Source organism: Lutra lutra, chromosome 6 (assembly GCF_902655055.1).
Source record: "Lutra lutra chromosome 6, mLutLut1.2, whole genome shotgun sequence".
Classification (NCBI taxonomy): Eukaryota; Metazoa; Chordata; class Mammalia; order Carnivora; family Mustelidae; genus Lutra; species Lutra lutra.
Window position 1 is genome coordinate 64440590 of NC_062283.1, and position 25370 is coordinate 64465959.

A 25370-nucleotide genomic window follows, 5' to 3' on the forward strand; every position below is an offset into this window, starting at 1 on the left:
TCACAATATCGTTTCTATAGTATAATTTCAAACATTAGAAAAGAAATAAGTCCCTAAATATTATCAAATATTCAGGCCTTGGTCAAATTAATCCTGCTCACTTAAAGACTTTAAAAATAAGGACGCAATTAGATAAATAGAAATGGTACTTGAGAACCTTAGATAAACTTGACTCAAAAATTTAAAATTATACCAACTACCAAAATTATACCAATTACCATCAAAGGGTAATTCACCTTGGAAGTATGAGAAAGGTACATGTATATATAATCAAAATGTAGATAAATCTTCACCCCCCAATTCTTCTCCAGGCCTTCATAAATTCTAAAATTTGAAATGATAAAGTTATGTGAGCTAAAATGAACTGCACATTATGTCAGCAAAGAAATGCACTACTCTCCATAAAATCACACATGGTAGATGAGATTAATCACTTGTAAACTGTCTCAATATGGTGTGAGAGAAATAAAAATATATTCAAGTGCACATGCAAGTATTTAGAAAGAAGTATATTTAGGTCTAAAGTTCACCCTGAAATGCATCAAAAAATAAGATGGATTGATATATGAATGGATGGAGGTACCTGATAAAATAAATATGGTACAGTGTTAACAGGAGATGCTAGGTGATGGGTATATGCTGGTGTTTATTATAAAATTCTTTCAACTTATTGTATGTCTGAAAATTTTTATACTAAAATACGTGTATAGCTTATATTACTCATCACCAAAATGGTATGCAGAGTAAGAGTGTAAGAGCCATAAATAAGTGACAGGATGACTGTGCCATCACTACATGCTGTTCTGTGGCCATATGGTTCTCTAACTCACTACCCTTGCTCTGATGGAATGCTCACCAAGCAACTAACTATAATTTGGATTTACATACAGATACGCCAACAGAAACCAAATATGATCAGCAACACAAATGAACTTGTAATTTCTCATTGCATACTGACAAGATGACTTTTTGATTTTTACACCAGTTCTCTTCGGAACCGGTTGACTAAGTCACTTCCTGAGGTTCTGGAACAGTACAGAAATCAAGTTTTCAGCAACACTAAATGGCTCTGCCAGGGAAGTAAATGGTCTTCCCTAAACTACCATGTCTCTAACTTCAGTACAATGTATTTAGGTTTATAAACTAATAAAATTAAAGAATTAAGGATCATGGTAACAAAAGAGCGTAAGTGATTCCATTTACATGAAACTCAAAAAGCAGGAGAAATTAGAGAGAGAGAGAGAGAGAGAGAGAGATCACAAGTAGGCAGAGCCAACAGTCAGGGTGGGGTAGGATAGGGTGGGGAAAAGGCTCCCTGCTGAGCAGAGAGCCATGAAGGCAGAGGCTTAACCCACTGAGCCACCCAGGTGCCCCAGAAATCTAGACAGAAAGCAGGTCAGTGATTCCCTGGGACTGGAAAAGCAGGGCAGGATAGGGGTGGGAAGTTGATCAGGATAGAGCACCTGAAACTTTCTGGGGTGATGAATGTGTTTTATGTATTTTTATCATGGCAGTGGTCGCATAGGTATATAAACCTAAGTTCATCAAAATGAACACTTAAAATGATTACTTTTATGTCTTACTATATCTCAATAAAGTTGATTTAAAAAATTGGGATCATGAAAGAACATCTTCTTTCAACACTCCACCATCTACTCCCCCGCCCAAATCCCTTTCCTGTATGAGATTTTTTTCCATGGCCACTAATTTCCAGAAATTTATTTTATGAAGGATACGAGAATGAGTAAAACAGAACGTCATGCAGATTTTCCCAACTAGTTTATGCTAGTAATAAAAACACTTCAATTCACTGTACTTTGAAGGGTAAAAAGGAAGCGGTTCTCAATCTAACAGCAGCATTTTTCTTTCCGATGAATGAGGGATTCAGGCTGCAACATGATACTGAGACTGCTAATGGTGAATATGTACACAACTGGTTTCACAGAAGCCATGTGCTCCTACTACCTTGAGCTTCAGTTAGCAAAACTGCAAGACAATATGACATTGTCTATCCTCCAGTGCTTTTCTGTCCAACATTTGAAAAAAATTAAGTCAGCCAGATCTACTCAGTCTAGCTCTTGATCCTAACATAGTTTTGGATGTTTCTTTCTCAAAGAGTGTGTGTATATTCTTGCTAGCATGAAAATCCTCTTCCTCCCCGCTTCAAGGTGCAGAACCCTAAACATAGCTAACTACCAGGAACCCATTCTACGTGTCCCTACACATTTTAAAGCTAAAACTTCCAAAACTCAAGCATAAGCATGCGAAAGCCCTTTGAAATTACTATATTTAACAATCCCTACCAGGTAAAGATTGCAACAATGCCTTCAAATTTTCTTGCCCACAAATCACTGCACACATAACAGAAAAAAACTGCAACAAAATTTCCACAAATGCTTATCTTTATGTAACATAAGATGCATAGACACTTCCTATTGTATTGTAAAAAAATAGCAGCATCACCCACTAAAATTGACTTCACAACTCAACAAATGGGTCCTCATCTGTGTTTGATAAAAGACCAGAGAACTAAGGACTGTCCAGCTTCCCTACTGTCCAAGGGATTTCCAGACTGGAGTTCCTAATTTGTTCCTTGTCTCCACTAATGAGGCATCATTTGCCAGACACCATTCTGAAGGTTTCAGAAATAAAAAGAAAACTGATGAAGATCTTGACTTCAAAGAGTCTTTAAGTTTGGTAAAGAAGTAAAAAGCTATACTGGAACCCTAAGTGAGAAACAAGGTAAAACAGTAACAGGGAGAAGAGACATTTCTTCCACCTGGGGATAGGTTAAGTCAGGAAGGCTTTAGGAAAATGTAGCACCTGACCTGGTCAACAGTGTGAGCAGAATTTATACATGTGATGATGTGGGAGGCGTGGAGTACTCCCTATGAAGAGCCAGCATAAAAACAAGAACAGAAATTTCAGGATATGAATAGCAGACTAAAAGGCCCCATGTCAAGAGAAAACTAGAGGCCAGAATACTACCTCTTGAAATTCCAGGCAAAGAAGTTCTTCTAGCAGACAGGTGGAGGCGTTAGAGATGTTCAGCAAAAGAGCAACCACACTCTAACTTATAACTGCCTTTAAGAAAAGTCTAGTGAGGGACGCCTGGGTGGCTCAGTTGGTTAAGCAGCTGCCTTCGGCTCAGGTCATGATTCCAGCGTCCTGGGATCGAGTCCCACATGGGGCTCCTTGCTTGGCGGGGAGCCTGCTTCTCCCTCTGCCTCTGCCTGCCATTCTGTCTGCCTGTGCTCACTCGCTCTCCTCTCTCTCTGACAAATAAATAAAATCTTAAAAAAAAAAAAAAGTCTAGTGAAAATGCCCAGTGGTTTTTTTTTTTTTTAAAGATTTTATTTATTTATTTGACAGAGAGAGATCACAAGTAGACAGAGAGGCAGGCAGAGAGAGAGAGAGGGAAGCAGGCTTCTTGCTGAGCAGAGAGCCCGATGCGGGACTCGATCCCAGGACCCTGAGATCATGACCTGAGCCGAAGGCAGCGGCTTAACCCACTGAGCCACCCAGGCGCCCATGCCCAGTGGTTTTAAAGAGGCTCTATATATCCATTTTTACATACCAAGGTTAAAACAATGTTTGGAAAACAAATATGTTACAAAAAACATATCTGAACTCATCAGAAATACATTCTAAAAAGTGAAAACAAAAAAACCCTCTCTGAAGCTTTAGTAGTGCGGAGCGCACTGGACCAGAAGTTTTCTGAAATTTGTCAGTTTCATGACCTTTAATGTGATCGTAAAAATGGGCACCATATACTGAAGACCCAGTGCACTTGCCACAACTTAGAAGACGCTTCACATGAATAAAAACTTTTAAAGTCCTGGGAGAAAAATCTTTCTTTCTTCCCCCAAATTCAGCTACTGTTGTACTGCAGAAGCCCAGGGTTCAGAAACTCATTTTTCAGACCCTGGAAAAAAAAAAGACCCCAGGACTTCTTCCATCTGAACCTCCAAAAAACAACTATTTCTGAAAATCCCTTATCAAGATATACAAGTCCTTTTACCACCTGGGCTTTCCAGCCTTAATTCTCATGAGTACTGTCCGGTGTCTTCCCCCACCTTTTCCCTCAAACACAGCACAATTTGGTGCCTCTGTGACTAATGCCCTTCCATTCTTTCCTGTCAGAAGAAATCCTATTGTCCTTTAAGACCAATGAAAAGTGTGGCAACATCGAGTGTTACACAGAGGTTGTTAGTACTCACACACCAGTAACTTCACAGAATTGAACTTGGCCTCCTTACAGCACTAACCTTTAAGTATTAATTAGTTGTTCACTTGTTAATCTCCACCAGGCAGTAGGATCCTTAACTGACCTCTCCCTACTTTCTCCCCAGCATATAGAGTGATGCTTGGTACATACTAACTGCTAGAGACATGGCTGTCAATGATTTCGTCTCACCCTAACGAAACCCCATAACACTGTTAAGTTTCTATAAATACCTGAGTAGAATATGTTAACATGGAATTAGAAAGTATGCTTAAAAAATAATAATAAATCAAGAGATGGCTGTGGACTGAGCTGTGGACTGAGTTAAGTCAAGCCTGACACATGCAAAGTGACACCGAAAAGTGAAAGAAAAAAAATTCTACGTTCCCAAAGAAGGGAGAGTTCGCAAGATAAGCAACGGGGAAAACTAATAATATGAGAAACAAGTTGTGCAGCCTCCGGGAAAAGGAATGCGCAGGGCTGGCAATCTTCTAAGAGTGAGGTTCCAGGCACCGAATGCACTGGCCGGCTGTACAGCGGGGACAAGAAAGGGAGACCGCTTGGTCGGACTCCAAGACGGAGGTGTGCGGTTCTGCCCGGGCGAGCGGGGCGGGGAGAAGAGGAAATGACGAGCCAAAAGGGGGTGGTAACGGCGCCGGCCCGGAGACCCGGGCCGAGCGTGCTGAGAGGAGGGGCGCGGCGGGGTAGGGGAGTGGGCGCACTAACGGACCCCCCTCCCCCGACCGGGAGACGGCGGGGGCGGGCCCGCAGAGCGCCGGGGCGGGGGAGGGCTGGCTCCCTCTCCCCGCCGCACTCCGGGCCCTGTGGCCGCGGCGCGTACCTTCCCCAGGCCTCACTCGCGACCCAGGGTTACTGCAGACAGGCAGACCCGACTCTCGGAAGACTGGGGATCGCGGGCCCCGCGGCAGACTTCCCGTCCCGAGGGCCGGAGTACGGAGAGTGCAAGGGCGGGTTTCAGTTTTTTTGCTGGAACGATCTGGAGAAGACCGCCAAAGCCCCGGGCGTGCGTGGACCTGAGTGTAGGGACATTTGTGGCAGGCAGACCACCAATCCCGAGCCTGGGCCCGACAAACTGGGCTTAAGAATCGGGAGAACGGGGACGCATCCCCAACTGGCACAGGCACCCTGCAAGAGTGTGGACCCGGAGGTGCTAGCTCCCGAGGGCGCCATCCTCGCGCGGGGCGGCCCCCTGCAGGCACCGGCCGGGAATGGCCCGGGGCACTCACAGGCCCGGGGCCGGGGCCACCGGCCGCCCCGCTCGGCTAGGCTCAGCTAGACTCCCGGGGCTCGACGGGCGCCTGGGCCTCTCCTGAGTGGTCAGCGAGACCCGCCAATCGGGGCGCTGGGGCCGGCTCTGGGCCGCTGGATATTGGCTCCTCACACTCACCGTGCCTCGCTCCCCCGGTTCGCTGCCCGCGCTGATTGGCTCCAGTACCGGACCCCGAAACCCAATCAGAGGCTCCAGCCGCCGCTGCCGCCGCCACTGCCGCTGCCTCGCAAAATGGCGAACCCGAACAAAGGGGAATCGGGCCTCCCTCCAACCGCCTCCGCGCAGGCGCCTCTGAGACCACGCCCCCTAACCCCAGCATCGGGCTCGCCCCACCCCCCGTTGAAGGAGCACCGCGCAGGCGTGCCCTGAAGCCACGCCCACTTCCCTGATTTGACACCATCGCCGGCTGAAGGAATACGCAGGCGCCTTCTAGACGCGCCAGATCCTTGAACTCAAACACCGCCCTAAACATAGTACTACGCAGGCGCTAACTATCTCCTCTGCCAACTGCCCGCCCCTTTCTCTGCGGCCGCTGGAGACACACCCCTGGGGCTCATGCGCAAGCGCCGTTCTTCCCCACTCGCGGTGGGCTGTCTCGTTACGCATGCCCGGACGGCGGCGGGACATTCCACGGATTTTATCGCCGGAAGTCCGGCGGCCATTACCAAAGAGTGGGAGTTCAGCTGGCTAGCTAGAGGGGCTTGTTTCCGCCCCGCTCCTGGGTGGTGGGCGGCCATTTTAGGTGCGTGTGATTAAGGGCTGTGGCGGGATTGGCTCCGCGTCTAGGTTCGTCTGCTGCTTCCCACCTACCACGGCCGGATCCGGAGCCCGTCCCCGCGGGGCGGGACCGCGCAACGGCCGACTCTTTTCCAGGTGAAGGGTAACCCCCGGTACGTTGAGGCTTTGAGCGAGCCTTTCCGCTCCTTCCCACGGGACCCCAGGACAGGCTGTACGCCCCCGCTGACCCGCCCTAGGGTAGGAGACAGAATGGGAGGCCTCTCTAGACTCCTCTTGTCCCCCCAAGAGCAGGTGGGGACGAGTCTTCCTGGAGAGGCCGCTTTCCCTCTTCAGCGCTTGCGGCTCGGCAGTACACTCCCCTGGTCTGGACACTCCTCGTTTGCGGCTCTGGCGGGACTGTGGCCAAGTCCCTCCCTTTTTCTTGTGGGCCAGACTCACTGGGGAAATACTTTTGGTCAGGCCGAGAAGAGGAGACTGTCTTCAATGCGCCTCGCTCGGGCGCGGAGAAAGGAGGCGCCGCCTCTTGGGGACCGCCTTCTCTTCGCCCGGCCGAGCGGGGCGCTCCAGGAAAGCGCGAAATGCGAGCGGAGGCCAGCCGCCTCTGGACCTAGCCATTCTTCCTCATCCTTGCCCCAGGGGAGTTTTGTATTACTTCCTAGAGGCTGAACGAGCTCACATTCAGCGATAAATGGTGGGGGAAGAAATTGCCAAGTGGGTGGCCAGGGCAGTTTGAATAGAATATATTCAGGCCGCCTAAGCATGTTTACTTCCTTTTTTCCTTCTCATAGCCGAGGAGACACTTAAGTTCTGGAAATAGCAACTCAGTATCATGGCCGGCAGCCCTAATGAAGATTCAGAAGGAAGCAGAGTGCGTAACAACTATTAACTTACTGGTGAACTGAAATTCAGAATAATTGAGGTCAAAAGCATAAACACTTTTTAATTAAAGCAATAATTGAATTGTCTTTCTTCCCCCTCTCCCCCCGCCCCCCCCTCCCCGCTCCAGCCGATTTACTTCAGAAGGGCTGATACAGTCCTAGGCAGAAACCGTGCATCACTTTCCTTTTACAAACACTTTAATTTGTTGTAGTTCTTTAAGTTCTGGAGGTCGGGTTTTAAATCACGGAGGGGCAGTGGTGGGGGATTCAGTAAAGGGAAATGAAAGAAACAACTTTGTGTTTTTCTGTATCAAATAAAACTTTTTCTTTCCCTTTTGACATTTTAGATCACTTATGTGAAAGGAGACCTTTTCGCATGCCCCAAAACAGACTCTTTAGCCCACTGTATCAGTGAGGATTGTCGAATGGGTGCTGGGATAGCTGTCCTCTTCAAGAAGAAATTTGGAGGGGTGCAGGAACTGTTAAATCAACGTGAGTTTTAAAAAACAGCTGAATTAGTCTGCCTTGTCTAGAGCATCTTGATCTCCTGTTATATTTTAGTTATTAGACAGATACACATGCAGAGAGTGGGGTTCCTAACCACTGAGTACTTGTAACTCTTCAGATTAAGGTTAAGGTTTTTCTCTACAAAAGTAGCCTCTAGTTTGGGTCTTTATCACATCAACCTTGAATTCTTGTAAAGGTTTCTAATCTCTGTCCTAAGACTTTGTTGATACTACTCCACTTATTTCTGAACCTTTAATAACTGAAGTGTTTAGCTTCGGTTCTATAGGTATTAACTCAGCATTCAGGATCCTCTGTTTACCCATATTGTACTTACTTCTCAAAGAGGAGTTTAGAAACCTTCCTTACAGACCCTTCCCATCACTTCTACCAGAGATTTTAAACCAGAGATAAGTGTTAGAACCACCTGTAGAGCTTCTGAAACAATTGCCGAGATCACAGTCCAGGCTTATTGGGCCGGTCTCCGTTGGTGATTCATTTAAAACAATTTCTTACTGTTTTTTATTGTAGTTCTTTATAAATGTGACACTGTCTCTTCATTGAAAACTCGTTACTATTAGGAACTTTTATACATCTGTGTTCTCCACAATGCTTAGCACAATAAATAACTCTTTGTATGTGAAAAAAATCATTAAAGTTTTTAAAGTGAATATGGGTGTATTTGAAAATATGGTCAGGACAAAAGATGGGGTAAGACGAAAATGAGCAAAAAATAAGAAAGCTGGAAGTTAAAGAAGGCTGATAAGGAGGAAAGTGTTACAGAGACTTTCTTCAGAAGTAAAAAGTATTTTTAGCTCTGAAGTGAACTCAGATCAGTAAAGATTTTTTTTTCAAATTGAAGAATGCAAATCGGTGCTTTTATTTTTTTACCCTTCTACTATTAAATAACTTTTTCTTAGAAAAGAAATCTGGAGAAGTGGCTGTTCTGAAGAGAGATGGGCGATATATATATTACTTGGTAAGATGGGGGTCGTTTCTCACTATGTCAGTTCTCACTAGGTCATAAGGACTGGTGAACACATGGGCTGTACTGTATTTGTTGATCATGATTCTAGACAACCAAAGATGACAAAAAGCTTTTAACTTATGCTCACTCAGATCAAGTTGGAGCGCTGGGTTAGAAAGTAACCTGAGGCTGCATCCCAGCTCCACGGTGGAGAGTACTGTGACAGCCACCAAAAGCCTCTGTTTTAAGACTTAGAAAAGTTAGGGATGTCCCACATACTTTAATTCTTTCCTACTTGTAATGAGATAGAAAAAATAATGTCTCAAATGACGTATTGCCCAAAGGAGTTTATCTCTCACTCTCCTCTGTTGAATGCAGTGCCTGGTATTACTTAGCTCTTTTCCTGCCTTTTGCCTCAATATGGGATTCTTTCACTGTCAATGGTCTTCAGGCCCCAGAAGGAGTGCAGGTTCTTGGTGATAGTGCTGGGTTACTTAGAGCAACCAACCCACTACATATGTGATTTGGACAGCACATGGAGTGGGGACATGTCCTGAGGCCTTTGGATGTTCTCCTTAAAGCCAATGTGGCTTCCAGTCTTGTTTGGAACACTACCAGTTTCTTTTTGTTCATTATAGAGAAACAAAAAGCATATAAGTGTGGTTTCGAAATAGACTTAACAGGAAGTTTTCAGGTGGTATTGGTTCTTCCTTGTTGCAGATATATTGCTTATCTCGTGGAAGCGGCACAAAGACTTTGACCTACCTTGCTTAAAAACAATAGACAATAGGCACCGCCTGCTAATCTGGGCTTCTTGGGAAAAGGAAAGGTTATCACATGACAGTGTCTGGGTTTCTCAGGCTTTTTTTAGTAGATTTTCCTGAGGGCCTCCCATAACTGGAAAAGACAATATATGACATTTGTCATCCTGCTCTGAACTCTTCTATAGAAATATATTTATTTTAATTATCAGGATGTTGGGAGAATGTGATGGCTCTTCTTCGGCTGTCATTTTGGACTAATGGAAGTTTGAATTCATTCTTTGTACTCAGATTACAAAGAAAAGGGCTTCACATAAGCCAACTTACGAAAATTTGCAGAAGAGTTTAGAGGCCATGAAGTCCCACTGTCTGAAGAATGGAGTCACCGACCTCTCCATGCCCAGGCAAGGAAATCCCGGGCCCTGAATAAAGACTTTTAATTGTGTGGTGGAATTTGCTGTCTGACTTGAAAGCTTAACTCAAAATATAGGCTTAAAAGTGGACAAATTGAAAAACCTCTAAAAATCAGTGAACCACTGATCAGCCTTTAAGCTGCATTATACACATTTCTTAGCCTGGGTTGAATGAATCAGGATAATTAAAACACACCTGCTTCAGACTACTTCATAGGGAGGACCTGTTGGTCAGTCACCTTTGTTGAATTCTGGGTGTCTTCTGCCCGGGGAGACTGAGGCTCTGTTCTTGAAGCAGTAAAAGCCTAAGAACCAAGACTGAGCAATTGTGATTTTTTTCTGGGCCACTTCATGTGTCCCAAGCTTGTTAATCTGGTGTGAAGAAGGTTGTAATTATCACTGCCTTTTACACTGCATGCTTGTGTTCAGTGTGGGTAGTAGCTGGAGGATATGTCCCTTATGTAATGTCTTAGATCCTTGCTATTGGGAGCTTAAGGGAATGGCTTTGGGGGTGCAATATACTCTTTATTTACTTTCTTTTTAGGAACTAGGCTTGGGGTCATTTCTCTTCCTGTCAGTCTAATTTTGAGTCAGTGCTGACCATGTGTGCAGGTTTGTTTCAAGCCCCAAGTTATGAATTTGGCTACAAATTCCGTCATTTACCCTGGGCTTTAATGTGTTCGTGTCTTCCGTATCAGAAACTCGTGTGTGATAAAAATCTTTAAAAAAAAAAAAGAAAAGAAAAGAAAAGAAAAACTCTTGTGTGTTTTTGTCATAATTTTTTTAGGGACTTAATTATCAGACTGTATGAAATTAGCCATTTTAAGCTTTTTACCCCTAGGGATATTGAGGATCAATAGAGTAACATCTTAGAAGAAAGGTGCCAGGTAGGAGAGTTTTTGTGGGCTTGACTCAGGTTTCTCACCTGAACTGCAGTCAGCTTGGCATTTCCCAGCATTTCATTTTGATTTCCTTTTTGCAGAGATCCTGTCCTTTGTCCCTCTTTTCATTTTCCTTAGCATTTCATTATCATAAGTGTGTTTTTTAAATCCCAGCTAGTTTTTATTAATAGCTATAGAATGATAGTCTCCCATGTCACCGCAGGTATTTTCTCAAGGTAGCCTTAAACAACTGAGAAGTGGCATCTTACCAGCAAAAGAGAAGCGACAGCTGTTGGATGTTGGGGCTATCTAGGAACAGCCTTAGGTGACTCACAACAGGAATTCACTTCCAAACTCCCACCATAGGTGTGAGGCCAGATCATTTGTTTTTATGCTTTGGGTGGGTGCAGCCCAAAGGAAGGTGAAGAAATGATTTCCTAGGTACCTTCATCACAACCCGTGGAGCTGTTTTGTCTTTTTCAGAATTGGATGTGGTCTTGATCGTCTGCAATGGGAAAATGTATCTGCAATGATTGAAGAGGTGTTTGAAGCCACAGACATCAGAATTACTGTGTACACACTGTGAACAGATGTGCGCTGTGGATGTGTCCATGGTCTCCTGTCATCCCTACTGGACCGTAGCACTGGACGAACTGACGGAAAACGGTCTGAAGAAAGTTTCATGTGAAGTAGTCTGTGTCACAGGCCAGACTTGGGTGGCTGTATTCTCATGATGGGACTGGGATTCTGGAGGAGGGATTGCTTGGGAAATGTTGCTGTGATTTTTTTTTTTTTTCCCACATTCAGGAAGGTAAAGAGTAGAATGCCCCATATAAGGCAAGGAAATCAGAGATGTTGGGCCTCTGACCCGTTTTGATCCAGGATACTACCTGACTTGTTCAGCTTGCCACTAGGTGGCAGCATTGATTCTACTTCTCTGCTGTTAATAAGAAAAATTTCAGGAAGGATGAACAATTTCAATTAGTTTTGTATCTTTTGTCATTGTGAGCTTGCTTGGTATTATCCTTATGTCATATTCATCCTAGGAGAGAATTATGGGTTTGGTTTTGTTTAAATTACAAAAATGAGTCTTAACGTTGTTAACAAGAAATTTGTGGTGACAAAAAAGGAAAAATAAATATTTTTTTCTTGGGGGGTCCAGTGATGTTCTGTGCACATGGCTGTTGTTCTGGACCTGGTAATGGAGGATTTGCCTGTAACTAATTGGGGAAGAATCAGACAAAAGATCTGTGGGAAGAGTAGCAGGGTGAGAAGAAATAAGAACAGATAAGAACTGTGGGTCAGCGTTACTGGGAAGGGAGGTGTTTAGAATCTCCTCGTGGTGAACTCATCCTCTCTTCTGTCTACCACATAACTTCTGTGATTAAACGGGTCTGAATTCAGTCATGGAGCAAGTAAAATAATGTATATGAAATGTCTGCTAAATTGCTTAGGGCGAGTAATGACTCAACAAATTGGTGGTTCTCAACAAAATCCTTCATGAATCTTTTAAGAAAAAGGCCCACTTCCTTAAAAAATTCTAGTTTGGCAGTTTGGGGTGGGGTGGGGGGGATTGGCTAGGTTTCTTGGTGTCATTAAGCTGCAGAGGATTGTGATCGTGCAGGAATCATAATGGGATGAACAGTATATACTAGTCCCTTTTTCTTTAGCTAAGAGAGCAGCACTTTATCCATTCCAGTGTTTACAGTGAGAGAATAGGTTCCTGGATTCAGGAGCAAAGGTATTGGGAAAACTACTGGAATTCTCTTTTACCATTACTATGGTAGTAAGAGTTAAAACAGGGTTGCCTGGCTAGTTCAGTCGGTAGAGCCTGCAACTCTTAAGGTTGGGATCACGAGTTCAGGCCCCACATTAGGCGTGGAGCCTACTTAAATAAAAAGTTAAACTAACCAGACCTACTATTGATTTTCTCACTAGGGTGAATTCTGGGTATGTTGTAGGACTTGCTGCTTTTCCAAGCATAAAAAGAACTGGATTTCAGAAGGGGCTTGTTGAAACACTAGGAAAACACCAGTTAAATATAATCTTTGTACTTTAGACTTGTGTTCTTATCACACTGTAGCATGATAGGAGGCAGCAGTTTCAAAAAGTATTTCACTTTTCCTGTATCTCTGGAACAGACAAGTTCATATCATTGGGGTAGGAGTAGTGCAGGGCCAAGTTCATTGTTGAACTTAGACTGAGGTTTTTTGAAGCTTTGCTTCTGTCCACATACGGTAAAACTGAAGGGGAAAAAAGAGAATGAATACATAATACAGGAAATGAGAGTGGGATGGTAAGAGGAAACTTAGAATCAAAGTATTTTGCTCAACTATGCAAATAAATCTTCCCTCTTGACTCAAAACATTGGTTTTGTAGGCTTCTACATTTAAAGGGATTAGGATTAATTTTTTTCATGGAATACGAGCCTTCAAGATTCTTTGAACAAAGACTACTCTTGGGAGGACTGGCCGTAAGTGGAATTCTGAGATTCAGTGGAGATGTGATAAAGTGCTCTGTCATTTGCAGATAGTCTGGGGGTCAAATTCTGATGACTTATCACACTCGAGGCTTGGGAAGAAGAGGCATGGCATGATAGAATTAGCACGTTATTCCTGGAAACCTAGTTAGAGTTTGGCAAACACCCAGAAATTTGTACGTGAAGTTTTGCTTCTATATAGGACTCAAGCCTTGGAAGAAAGGAGACTTGACACCATCCTGCTGTCACCATCAAGTACCACATACCAACTAATCTACAGGGTGTGTGTCTCAACATTGAAATCCTACTTATTTTCTCCTTGATCAAGTGGTTAATTGCTTATTAAGTAGCAATGAGAACATGGGTATCTTATGAACAGATTTCCCCTGCCCTTCGTTTCACCCTCTGCCATATTCCTTGTCTTCAGAGAAGGGAAGAGGCACTCATTTACAAGTAATCTCAAAAAATACTTGATAAAGGTCAAGACGGGTGGGAAGTCGGCCTGGGGGAGTTGGTATCTATCCTGTGTTGCCTAGACAAGCCCTGGGTTAAGCCTCCCTTCCACTTTCTATTGTCATGGCTTGGCTCATACCTTGGGAGCATCCCTATTCCTAAGACAGTTCACTGTTCATAGTAACTTCTAAATGCCCGAGTTCCTTAAAAAACCTGTTCACAGAGAAACCATACCACTTTTATTAATGTTGCTATTTTTCTTTCTTAAAAAAAAAAATCCAACTTCACATAAAATGCATTTCTGGACCTATTTCAAAGATCTGCACAGACCTTGGGTCTGAGGTTCTTTGCCTCAAGCAGCCCATTTGGGGAAACAAGTAGGCCCTTCTGCCCCTCAGATGCCTGGTGCCCGTATATGGTTGCCGTTTCTTTCTTTGCAACTCACTTTCCTCTTTCCCAAGAACAGCCTTAGGGAGAGCCATGGCTTAAATGATTTACAGCATGAACAGTATATTTAGAGTCCTTGGAGGACCTGTGCATTAGGATTGGTTGGTGTCCAATGTTGTCCAGCTCAAGTGGTATTAGGAAGTCAGGCATGTCCCAGATGGCCATACATGTCACTGCTGTCTCCTGGTGGCAGCAGGCAGACCTTAGTGAGAAAAGAGAAAGCATGTTACTGAGAGCCCACTGGCCCCAAACAATGAATTTTCTTTTGAGCTAGGGTTTCTGTCTGCCCTCCAAGCAAGTTTGAATTTCTCCCCCACAGTCTCCTGTGATTGCCACTTTACCCGGCATTAGGTGTGTTGTGTTCATGTTTTGGTGTGGTTCATACAGGGAAAACCCCAGAAGATCCCTACTTTAACTAGAGTTAAATATATGGTTAAGTCCTATTCTGTCATTTTTCTTTTAAAGATGGAATAAGAGAAGGAAAATTTTCTTTAGCAAATGCCCTTTTCTTAGTTATTTTAATTAAGCAGAGTTGTTCTTTTGGGCTTTGAGATTACAACTTGATTTCATGCCAAATTTTTTTTTTTAACTTGGTACATTTTAACTTTTCCCTTCAGGAACATGAATAACTCAGCGTACAGGGAAGCATGTTAATGGGTCCAGATAATACGGTTATGTACACTAATGGAAGGAGGCTTATGGTGTGGAACATGTCCAATAATATTTTATTTAAAAATAATTTCACTTGGAAGTGGACTTTTCCCTCAAACGGATTAATCTATTTTACTTCCATTTACATTAGCATAAGATACAACCCTCAATTATCTAAAATTAAAAGCTCCTTTTAATCCTCCTTGAAATGCTTAATTTTTATAGCAGACTTAGCTATCTAATTACTCAACTTAATGGAAAAACAACAGTACACACACACACAGAGGACTTGCTGGCTAGGCAGCTGGAAGAAGTGGCCTCTGGCTCTGAAAGGTGTTTAAGAAGAAAGTATACTATAGTTAAGATTAAGCTACCAGTCATTCTGGAGAGTCTGTGTAGGCTTTATAATTACAGTGATAACACCTACACTAATAAAATCTTCAAGGGATTTAAAAGTTTATTTTGTATTTTCAGAGGTCACCATTAAAAATCTGTTTTTACCACTCCTCACCACCACTCAGAGCGGTATCTGATTTTATGTGAGCAGAGTACAACATGGTATTACTTGACCTATTACTTGGATAGGTACTTTTTGTAAAAAATGGCTTAAAATTGTGTCTTCTCAGATTGACGAGTGCTCAGGTGAAGAATTATTGGGCACCCTGTGTGCATGTCTAATAGCAGACACCTGCCAACATCATGCTCCAGAACACTGATACTTCCCAAAACGTGTCTATGACGCCACCTCTCCTCTTAAGAATATTGAGAGAGAGACACCAGAAATAAATTGAATAGCTTCATGGAAGCTTGCTGCTTTATGTTTTATTAATACATGAATTGTTCCAGAATTGAAAGTGGAGAAGAGGGTGGTAAAACCCCCTTTTCTCTGTTTCTAGAGGATTTTGATCATAACTCAGGCCTTGAGGGGGGGACTTGGTTTTAGCATTTCTACGGGAACAAACTAGATCAGACCAAACTTGAAAAAAGTTAGTGAAGGATCTTTTACCCTCTTTCCTGAGGGTAATCGGGCCTGTTTGTGTGAGAGTCTAATTTACCCTCAGCAAGAGGCCAAATTGGCCTTAATTGTGTCCTAATTATTTGCTTAAATAGCTAATCTTTACTTCCAGCCCTCCGATCACATCTTGATATCTGTAGGAGGCTATGTCTGAGCTGCTAATTTACAAACCTCTTTTTAACTCATCATTCCTGCATAAAAGAACATGTTGCTGTGATATCCCCATTCCTGAATTCCACATTTTTTTATCAGCTCTGCTGAGGTCTTCTCAAAGTAAGAAAAATGTTCTTGCATTATACATTCACACAAATTATTGGTCTCCTTCAAAGCAGAAACATTTGTTTGAAAACATGAAAGCGTCTTTGGCAATAAATAAATAAGCTGAATACAAATCCATTTGGGGACTTTCAAAAGTACCAAAGATAGAAAAAAAAAATGTCCCTGAAGGAATGAAAAACCTCTATTACAGGGCATGGAAGGGTAAACTTGCAAAAAGGGGTGAGGGTAGGGTGTCCAGAAGGTGTCCAGAGTAAGTCTGGACTCATGCCCATGGGGGCATGCTTATGGAGTGAGGGCTCCTCTCTGCTGTTCAGTAACAGGTCCTTGCACCACCCAGATCTGACCACAGCAAGCCATTCTGTTTCACCAAAGCTTTCGGATTCCTGTCAGCACCTTGAGTATTCCAAGGTATGGGAAAACTTCATTGGATATAAAAGGGTAGAAGCGAAAAGGGTTTAGGGAGAAGAACTGAGGAAAGAGAAGAGGAAATGGGGTCTCCTAAAATGTTTTTACAGCCAACCGAAAGCAGAGAAATGCAGTTCGTCAGGGTAGGGCGACAAACCAAACCTACCCCTCATCCCACCTGCCCTCCAGCCTTCTACCTTAGTGACGGGCTAGGGACACAGCCTTGGCGCCATGACTCACGTGAGGCTGGGCCCAGAGGCCTACTTCAGGATGTCCGCCAACTTCTCCTCGTAGTACAGGAAGTTCTCCTGAATGTCCTCCCAGGGCTCAAAGGCCTTGGATTGGCCCTCTTCCTGCTCCACAAAATTCTGCCAGACGTACTCGAAGTCCTGGGGCTTCATGATACGCAGCCGGCAACCGGCCTCCTTCAGCTTCCTCAGCGCGGCCTGCACTTCGGGCTCCTCCCACATGAAGAGGCGCCCCACCAGGATGAGGAGGCGCAGGTTCTTGGTCTTGCCGAGGGTCCGCAGGATGCGGTCGGCGCAGGCCGCGCAGGGGCTGGATGACACGTACCAGGTGACGTTGTAGCGCAGGGCCGGGTCGAAGGAGGGCAGGATGGTGTTGAAGAAGGCCTCCTCGGCGTGGTTGGTGGCGTGCTCGTCCTCCAGGTACCCCCGGGTGGCCTGCACCTGGCCTCCCTTGGCCTGCGTTTCAACCACGTAGCACAGGAAGGTCTTGTTCCGCCCGGAGCTGTACTCCACATTCCGGAACTGGAACTTAAAGTAGTTGACGGGAAGCCTCTCCCTGTGGGCCGAGGGGGCAGAGGGACAGGGGAGAAGAGAGAGGGATGAGCTCCTGTTCCTCGGACCAGCAGGGAGCAGGTGGCTCTCCAAACTCGGTGCCTAGGGGCACGATGGCCCTTCCTGTCAAAACAGACCTTGCCCAGGCTGACAACAACAACAACAACAACAACAACAACAACAGCAACCACAACAACAACAAAAAGGACGGAATACAGAAGGGTTTATCTGGAGGAGAGGAGAGAAGTTGGAGGTGCACGTTCCAGTCACCCCAGTAGGGAGACAGTAGGGAGGGTCTCCAAACCCTCCATCATCCCTCCAACACACAGCACACTCCTACATTTCTGAATCAGTCACTACTTCACCTGGCGACACATCAGAACCACCCATGAGGACTCCGCACTTGTCAGAGCCTGGGCCCCACACCAAACCAATGAAATCAGAATGTCTAGAGGGGACCCAGGCACCAGTATTTAAAAACAAAACAAACAAAAAAACACTCTCCAGATGATTCTAATAGGCAGCCAGGTTGGAAAAGCAGTGTTCCAAGAGTAATCTTACAAAGTAGCAAGCATATAAAATTTCTCCTGCTAGAAGAAGATGAAGATTTTGCAGAACATTTTCTGCTTCCATTTCTCTTCCCTGCCACTCACTGCTAGTGTATCTCATGCATGGCTCGGCCCACCACTCAGTGCCCTTCCAGTAATTGTTTCTCAAGTCTGGCTTTTCCTGCAGGTGAGGGGGTTGTCACACGATCAATGTCCAAGATTTTTTTTTTTTTTTAATCTTTGAGAGTACCTTGGTATGCTATAGCTTGTATAGTCATTTCAAAATCATAAAAGACTTGGCCTCTGCCCTCCAGATGCTTCTAATCTAGCAGCTGGACTCTAGCTAAGAGCATTCGAAAACTGCTGATTTAAATTGCATAGGGAGCGTGGAGGATGTGGGACGAAGGTTCTCTAACATTTAGCCTTGATTCAGAGGGCAACAGAGAATTATTACAGGCTCCTGAATAAAGAAAGCCGTAATGAAAGTGACGTCCATGGAAGATGACGTGGTAGCTTTAGGCAGATGGAGCGAGGCTGGGGAAAAGCCTGAACTGAAGCAAGCCTGCTTGGTATCTTAGGACGCCAGACTTGGTGATAACTATGTCCAGTGGCTTCGAGGGTGGGATGGATGATTAGGAAATGAAACCAGCAGAAAAAAGGCCAGGTTTAGGAGAAAGTTCAGTAGTAAGAAGGAAGAGAGAGCAAGGTTTCCAAAATGGGCTAGAGAGGGCATCAGAACTGATTGTTTCTATCTTTATGTATGTCTGCATCTCCCTAAAATAGGGAAGACTTTTGCAGGTTAGGAGGCCAAGGGGAACAAGGAGGCTTTCACAGGAGAGACTGAAAATATCACAGGAGAGGAGGGGATTGAGTACTGGCTTGGGGAGGCTGAATGTTTTCTTTCTTTTTTTTAAAGATTTTATTTATTTACTCATCAGAGAGAGCGAGAGAGCACAAGCAGAGGGAGCAGCAGGCAGAGGAGGAAGAAGGCTCCCTGCCAAGCAAGAATCCTGATGTGGGACTCCATCCCAGGACCCTGGGGTCATGAACTGAACCAAAGGCAAATGCTTAACCCACTGAGCCCCCCAGGCATTCCTGAGTGTTTTCTTTTTAAAAAATGTAATCTCTGGGGCACGCCTGGGTCGTTCTTTCAGTTAAGCTCCCAACTCTTTGCTTCTGCTCAGGTCATGATCATGGGGTCGTGGGATCAAGCCCCACGTCGGGCTCCCCTCCAGACATCCTGATTTCATTGGGTTTGTATGGGGCCCAGGCATTGACATTTGTAGAGTCCTCTGGGTGGTTCTGATGGGCTCCATGCTCAGTGGAGAAACTGCTTAAGATTCTCTCTCTCCCTCTCTCTCTGCCCCTCCCCCCTCATGTGCTCTCTCTAAAATAAATAATCAAATAAAAAATTTTAAAAAGGTAATCTCTGTGGTTGCCCCAGAAGATATCCTGTGGCAACCATTAACCCCACTGTTACTTCTCTACATGCCTTCCCTTTCTAACTCGTGGGACTACAGGGAACTCCCGGGTGTCCCAGGGCCTTGGCTTCTTAGGGATAAGAAGTAGGTTCCAAAGAGCTGTGTGAACATGAGCTATTTCCCTGCAGTACTCCCCGCCCCCACCATAAAATTGTCTCCACCGAAGTTTCCATATCTCTTCCTGTCAAGTTAAGTTTCCATTGTGGAGATGGATGTGTTTGAGGACCTGGCCCCAAGATTCCTTCAGGTACTATATTTAGCTCTCTAAACCCCTCTGTCCCTGATTGGATGTGTTTATTATTTACTTAACATTTCGGAAGAATGGATGGCCTGATGATTCCCCTCTCCTGTTTCAGTCCCTGTTGGGAGTTTACTCATACTGAGGTCTCCCCAATTAAACTCACACTACAAGACCACTCCTGGATTTTACAAGTTGCTAAATGGTCCCTTCACTTCCTGGAATGGCTTTTTTTTTTTTTTTTTTCCTCCTGAGAAGCACAGAGCTTACCTTTCTTGCCCAAACACTTTATGCTCTTCAAGGCCTTCTGCCAGACATCCCCTGCCCCCAAGCCTAGTCCAGAGCCGTGTGTATGATGGATTCTCAGGCGAAACCCTTGAAAGTATTCATGACTGTGTGGTTGATTGGGGCTTCCCCAAAGTTGCCTGTGTGACCCCCCCACCCCGGGTTTCCTTCTGGAGCTCCCAAAAGCTTTGCTCCAACTTTGCCAAATACAGCCCAGCCAAGACCGTGAATTTGGCCCAGCATGCCATTGCAAATTGGCTGGCTGGTCTGAGGCTGCTGCTTTTCCCAGATTCTCTTAAGCTCTGTTTTCCCCTCCTCCTCTTCCCTTTGCAAGAGGAGAGGACCCAGAGAAACCTGAAACCCAAGGGAGAGGAAGAAAGTTCACCTCTCTATAAATACCGGTTTCCCTCCCCTCTGGCAGGCAGCCCCATAGTCTACTCCATGCCTCAGCAGAGCCTTCTGGACTAGCTGCCTAAGGAAGAGAAATACTTTCAAGAGGAAAAGAGAAGTCAGGGAGGGTCTTGGCTCCCAGTCTTTCCTTTGGGCTTGTTCAAAAACTGGGCTTTCTTGGCTTCTCAGTGGGCTTCTCGCTTTTCCAGAAGGAACATAAAGGTCAAATAAAGTTCTTTGGGCCTCCCATAGGCTGAAACAGCCAGGCCCTGGGGAGGACCCAGGAGAACAGAGGTGGGAAAGGTCTGAAATCTCTCCAGGGAGCTAGACAACATGGCCACCTCGGGTGATTTTATAGAATCACAAAATAAGTCAACACTGTTATGCCTGCTAGCGGAAGAAAGGAAACAGTGACACCAATTTCTTAGATAATCGCAAATGTCTTTTCTTCTTTTTTCTAATAGCATGATGCCTGAGTACTGTAGTGACTTATAGCCTTTATTCTTGCCCCCAGCAGGTGTTTTCCTGCTGAAATGGGGTGTGCATGTGCCTGCGTATTGGCGTGGTGGTCGGGAGAAACATGCTGGTAACAAATTTCTTCAACTGGGTTCAGTCACAATTTCAGGCACAAAAACCAAGAGGGTTATTCCTCCCCCTCCCCTGCTTCTTCAAGCACCCCTTCCTCATACTTTCTGCAGATAGGTCACTCACACTTCATCTGCTGAGACCCAGTCTCCTGGGTCTTGCAATTCTCTAAGCAGGAAACCAAAAATCCTAATCTCTGGGAAAGACCATTTAGAACACGGTTGACTTGGTGGAGTGAGAAGGGTTGTGAATATTTCGTTCACATTTTAAAAATATTTGCACTCCCTAAGCATAAATCTATACATAAAAGAGAGCAACCTAGACGATAGTAGAAGCTCTGAGATGAAACATGCTCCAAAATGATCCATGGAGTGGAAAAATCTACTTACAGATCATTGAGTGTTGACTTGGTTCAGTTTTTCTCACCAGATCTCTTATGATCTGCTTAAAAGAGGCAGACGTGCTGGTTTCCGTCTCCTTCTCCCTTTTCCAGACCATTTGCAAAGTGGATGCTGAGGAGTGGGCCCAGGAAGAAGGAGGAAAGAAGCAAAGTTCTAACAGCCCAGATGGGTTTTGCCAGGCTGCTGGCTCTAGGGTTGTAATTCTCGATGGGATTCTGCCCTAGGCAAGCCCTGAGCCCCTGCCTTTCCCCTGGGAGGCATTGTCTTCACACTGGAGCTCTGAGTTTCCCCCAGCCTCAGTGGAGGCCAGGGTGGCCAGAGTCAGTGGCTGTCTTCTGGTTTTCCCTGGAACAAGCCTCCCCAGCATGCTTTGGAGCCTAGGGTGAGGTGTGAGAGGCTTGCAGGATTAACGGCCGAGTCAAAGGCCCCCACTCCTTGCTGTCTCTTCTCCTCCGAACCCTGCCTTTCCTCTCCCTGTGACCAGAGTAAACCACTGGCAGCTAAAGAAGCAGCTGAAAGACAGTCACAGCCTGTGCCATTTATCTCTCTTCCATACCAATCCCTCTGCTTGCAGGTTGAGCATGATGCAAATCATACGCAACACAACTAGAAACAAAGACAAGCACACAGCCAGAGGTCCTGCTGGGCAGAGCCATAGTCGCTCATCACTGGGGTGGAAAGATGAGAAGACAACTAATTCTGGTGCCCCAGAGCTTCCCTAAAGCATGCGGGAGTTGAGAGGCAGGCATGGATCTGAGGAATTCTCTTATATGCTGAGCGCACCTGGCTCTTCAGAGATCCTGAACTGCTCTCCTCCCAGAAGCCCTCCCCACAGCTAGTTCTTTACCCTAATGGCTGGCAGAGAGACTACCAGATGATAGGAGTCCATTCATTCATTCATTTATTTATTTAACAAGTATCTACTAGGAGCCAGGCACTATTCGTGGTGCTGGAGATAAAGCAGTTAAAAGTCCCTGTCCTCGTGGGGAAAACGGGCAGCACATAAATGATTCCTATTCAGTAAATACTGGTCAAATACAAGAAACCTCCCATTTATGGCTTTTTAAAGATGCAGTGTGGTGATTTGGAGTCAGACAGTCTTGGGGTTTATGCCCTACTCCATCCATTAGTTTTGGCCAAATTACTCATCCCTCTGAGCCTTGGTTTCCTCATCTGGAGGATAGGTCGAGTAACCCCACCTCTCAGAGTCTGGACAATGGTCAACACTCAAGAAATTAAGGCTGGTGCTGTCGGGTGGTGGCTTCTCTGGGCCTCAAATCTTACCCCTCAGCGCTGAATCTTAAGCACAATCCTCTCTACTTTTCTTCTCGTAGTTAGAGGGCTCTTTCTTTCCTTGGTGTGCTGGTTTAACAACCAGCTCTGTGACAGGAAGGGAGGAAGGGAGAAAGAGAGAGGGGGGGAAGGGAGGGAGGGAGGGAGGAAAGAAAATACTCATTTCTAAGGTTTGCTGATCTTTGTAAACACTCCTACTATGGAGATTTCAAGAAACCAACACGAAGTTGGAAAGGGATGCGCACAACTGATTCTCGGTCATCATGAGTTGGCTTTGGCACACTACTGCGGTTTTAGACCTTTTTCTAGCACTTTCTACCATGTAATTTTGTTAATGTTCTTAGGTCTTCTTTCTATCCCAAGTGCCCTATTCAAGCCAGAATCACGACAAGTGGGGCATATCTTCTTATTCCTACCTAGTACACCTGCCTCACTCCTGACTATTTCTCAAAACCTGCCTGCTCTTCTGCTAGCTTGCAGCCCAAATCTAAGAAGCCATACAGACAGACCCATCCCCTCTGGGAGTCTCGGCTAGGAGAGGAGCTAATTTGCTGACCCCCTTGATGCCAGGGCATCTGGAGAGGAAAGAAGGGGAAAGCTGTTCCCTCATCCTGTCTCTGCACAGACACAGCCACACCTCTGGGCTATTTTAAGCCATCTGTTTACCCAGAGGGGCCCAGGAGACAGATCTCCACAGCTGTTACTTGTGGCCAGGAAACACTCAGAGCTCCACCTCCCTCCTGAACTACTCTCAGAGCACCCAGAAAACTGCCCTGCAGTTCTGCCCTCTCTTTTTCTGAGCCTTGGGTCAGAGAAGCCTCTGAGCCCCGTTGCCTCACTGATGGAGATAGGTGGAACCCTGTTTGGGAAATCTGGGACCCGGAATGAACAAGAGCCCCGTGGAAAGAACACTTGGCTGGAGTCAGAAGAAGAACTGCTACTTACTGGTTCTGTGGTCTTGAACAAATCATGCAATCTCCCTGACTCAGTTTCCCCATCTGTAGAGTGGCAGTAATCTCCAGCATTGTGCTGAAGGTTGAATGGGCTCACACATGTGCAAGCATGCAGTGATCATAAAGCTCTGGGCGGATATAACTTGCATCAGAGGATTTGACCATTATAACCAACTCCCCTGGGAACCCAAAGCATGTTCAATTGAACATAATCTAATTTTGTTCCAGACCTATCCTGCTGCTGTGCTGGGGAGACCACAACTGTGGGCAGAGTGGGTGTGCCCATGCCTGTGTGTGACCAAGGGCAGCATGGACCAGCTTAGGGGTGAGGAAAAGGATCTCCTTCCATAGAGGACCACTGGGATTGTGGACTCTCCTGACCTGGTAGCCCTAGGCTTTCCCTAGGTCTATATTAATCTGTGCTCTGCTGTTTCTTTAATCCTAGGACAAGGGGGAAGACATTCGTTGGTTGAGCACGGGTGAACGCAAGTTCCAGGCTCTTGCCTGAATTCTTCCCTCAGGAACTACAGTGCATTTTTCCCTCAGGTTCTCTTAGAAATCAGAAAGTGTCTGAGTTGGAAGAGACCTTAGGGATCAACTTAGTGTTAACTTCCTTATGTTACAAATGACCAAACTGAGGCCAGGGCTGGAAAATCACTTGCCAAGCTTAAAACAGCAAGTCTGGAGGACTACCCGGGGCTCCTCTGCCCTCTGGGGGCATCATGCCTCCATTCTTCCTGAAATTTCTCCTAGTGTGGACCTTACTCTGCCTGTGGGCATTGTTGGCGATTTCCATCAAGGAAGCCTTGGGGTTGAGGGAGGCAATGCGGCCCTATGTAGTCCCTTCTTATTCTTGGCCTACAAACTTTGCCGGGTCTTTTGCAAAAGGAACAGAGAGGAAAGAGGAGGAAGGACAACTTGGTTTTATTCCTGGAGAAGGCATAAACTGGACAAGACAGAGGGATCCTGTACGTAGGCCTCTTTGGGGCCTAGAGACCAAAGGCTTAGGGTCCTTTTTCTTCCTTGGTGCTTGGCCAAGAGCAGAATACCTCTTCTGGCCAGAAGCTCCTGGGCCTGGACGATGACCTGCACTGTAACTACTCTTGCCCTTGGGGCAGATGTGGAGAATCCCTGAGCAGACTTGATTCAATATGGGGAAAAAAAAAAAAAAAGCTTCTCACTCAGCCTTAGGAAAGAGTGGATCTGTTTTCCCTATCTTAGGATCTTCCATTCCAGAGAGAAGCTCTAGAGAAAGAGTGAGAGCCATACAGAGAGAGGAGACCCCCCACTCAGCAGCGAGGAGAGTTGAGGGAGGAGGTACTTTGACCGGGACAATGTTTAAATTTGTCTGGGTCATCCCATGTCCTTATCCAATTCCCTGGAACTAGACAGCCTATACCCAGAGAGGCAGGTGACAGCCCCCTACAAGGGGGCCTGAGCAGTGGTTTTATTCTCTGGGGCCTTGTCTCCGAGGAGCTGCTCCTACCTCCCCCTGGTTAGGGCGGGTGGAAGGGGTTGCCTGAGAGGCCAAGAGAGATTTGCTGCTGTCCCCCCTATAGCCCCTACCATGCACGGTAGACTCCTGGCAGCAGGACTGTGACCCTGACCTCTTCTGTTCCCATCCTGAATTCCCCCAGCCTGCCCCCAGCCCACACTCTTCTGGGGAGGAGGCACCCGGACCACACCCAGGTCTTACCCTGAGACAATCTCAAAGGGAGGCAGTTCAATCAGCTCCTTCAACTTCTCAGGGTCATCCAGGTTTTCCACATCCTCACCATTCTGGGAAGCTGGTGCGGCAGGCTCAGCGGCCGCAGCGGCCCCAGCGGCCCCAGCGGCCTCTTCTTTCTGAGCCATGGAGGGGTGGTGGCTCCACAGGCACTGAGAAAGGGGAGAGGCGGTGAGTTCCCAGGGCCAGGGCCTGGCGGCAGAGTCCCAAGCAGCTGTCAGCAGCTAAACCTGCCTGGGGACAACGGGAAGAGGATCGGGCAAGCCAGGCTTAGTGTTGTCAC

At 45.8% G+C, this 25370-nt stretch overlaps 3 protein-coding genes across 24 annotated transcripts in view; 1 reads left to right on the forward strand and 2 right to left on the reverse strand.

Annotated features, from left to right (window-relative positions):
• The window catches only part of NFYA (nuclear transcription factor Y subunit alpha), a 36277-nt gene extending 30289 nt beyond the window's left edge, over nt 1–5988 (reverse strand). For 6 of the 17 annotated variants that reach the window (XM_047732412.1, XM_047732411.1, XM_047732413.1 and 3 more), the window contains exon 1: nt 5634–5988. In XM_047732412.1, coding sequence (XP_047588368.1) covers nt 5634–5988 — 355 coding nt within the window. Of the gene's footprint in view, nt 1–5066; nt 5545–5633 lie in introns of those variants that run through there. The other 11 variants (XM_047732422.1, XM_047732421.1, XM_047732423.1 and 8 more) reach the window with 7 other exon arrangements.
• Nucleotides 5989–6124: 136 nt separating this feature from the next.
• On the forward strand, nt 6125–11819 carry OARD1 (O-acyl-ADP-ribose deacylase 1). Of its 6 annotated transcripts, none has more exons than XM_047732434.1 (6): nt 6125–6258; nt 7043–7122; nt 7480–7624; nt 8557–8615; nt 9656–9768; nt 11142–11819. In XM_047732434.1, the coding sequence occupies exons 2-6, from the start codon at nt 7084–7086 to the stop codon at nt 11242–11244; spliced, it is 459 nt and encodes a 152-aa protein (XP_047588390.1). In that variant the 5' UTR covers nt 6125–6258; nt 7043–7083; the 3' UTR covers nt 11245–11819. The 6 variants fall into 6 exon arrangements, with proteins under 6 accessions (XP_047588390.1, XP_047588386.1, XP_047588387.1 ...); XM_047732430.1 differs by having other exon boundaries at nt 6184–6404; nt 7042–7122; XM_047732431.1 differs by having other exon boundaries at nt 6184–6389.
• Nucleotides 11820–13806: 1987 nt separating this feature from the next.
• On the reverse strand, nt 13807–25370 carry APOBEC2 (apolipoprotein B mRNA editing enzyme catalytic subunit 2). Its single transcript, XM_047732428.1, has 3 exons — nt 25058–25370; nt 16628–17191; nt 13807–14239 (listed from the first exon to the last, which is right to left on the reverse strand). Exons 1-2 carry the CDS (start codon nt 25213–25215, stop codon nt 16648–16650), a joined length of 702 nt encoding a protein of 233 aa, XP_047588384.1. The 5' UTR covers nt 25216–25370; the 3' UTR covers nt 13807–14239; nt 16628–16647.

What these genes read in the sequence shown, in the direction of transcription:
- OARD1 (XM_047732434.1), top strand. Translation starts at nt 7,084, where the DNA reads ATGGCCGGCAGCCCTAATGAAGATTCAGAAGGAAGCAGA. An exon ending in AAGATTCAGAAGGAAGCAGA is followed by an intron (nt 7,123 to 7,479) that starts GTGCGTAACAAC and finishes TTGACATTTTAG; the next exon opens with ATCACTTATGTGAAAGGAGA. An exon ending in GGCGATATATATATTACTTG is followed by an intron (nt 8,616 to 9,655) that starts GTAAGATGGGGG and finishes CTTTGTACTCAG; the next exon opens with ATTACAAAGAAAAGGGCTTC.
- APOBEC2 (XM_047732428.1), bottom strand. Translation starts at nt 25,215, where the DNA reads ATGGCTCAGAAAGAAGAGGCCGCTGGGGCCGCTGGGGCCGCTGCGGCC. An exon ending in CCCTTTGAGATTGTCTCAGG is followed by an intron (nt 17,192 to 25,057) that starts GTAAGACCTGGG and finishes CTCGGCCCACAG; the next exon opens with GGAGAGGCTTCCCGTCAACT.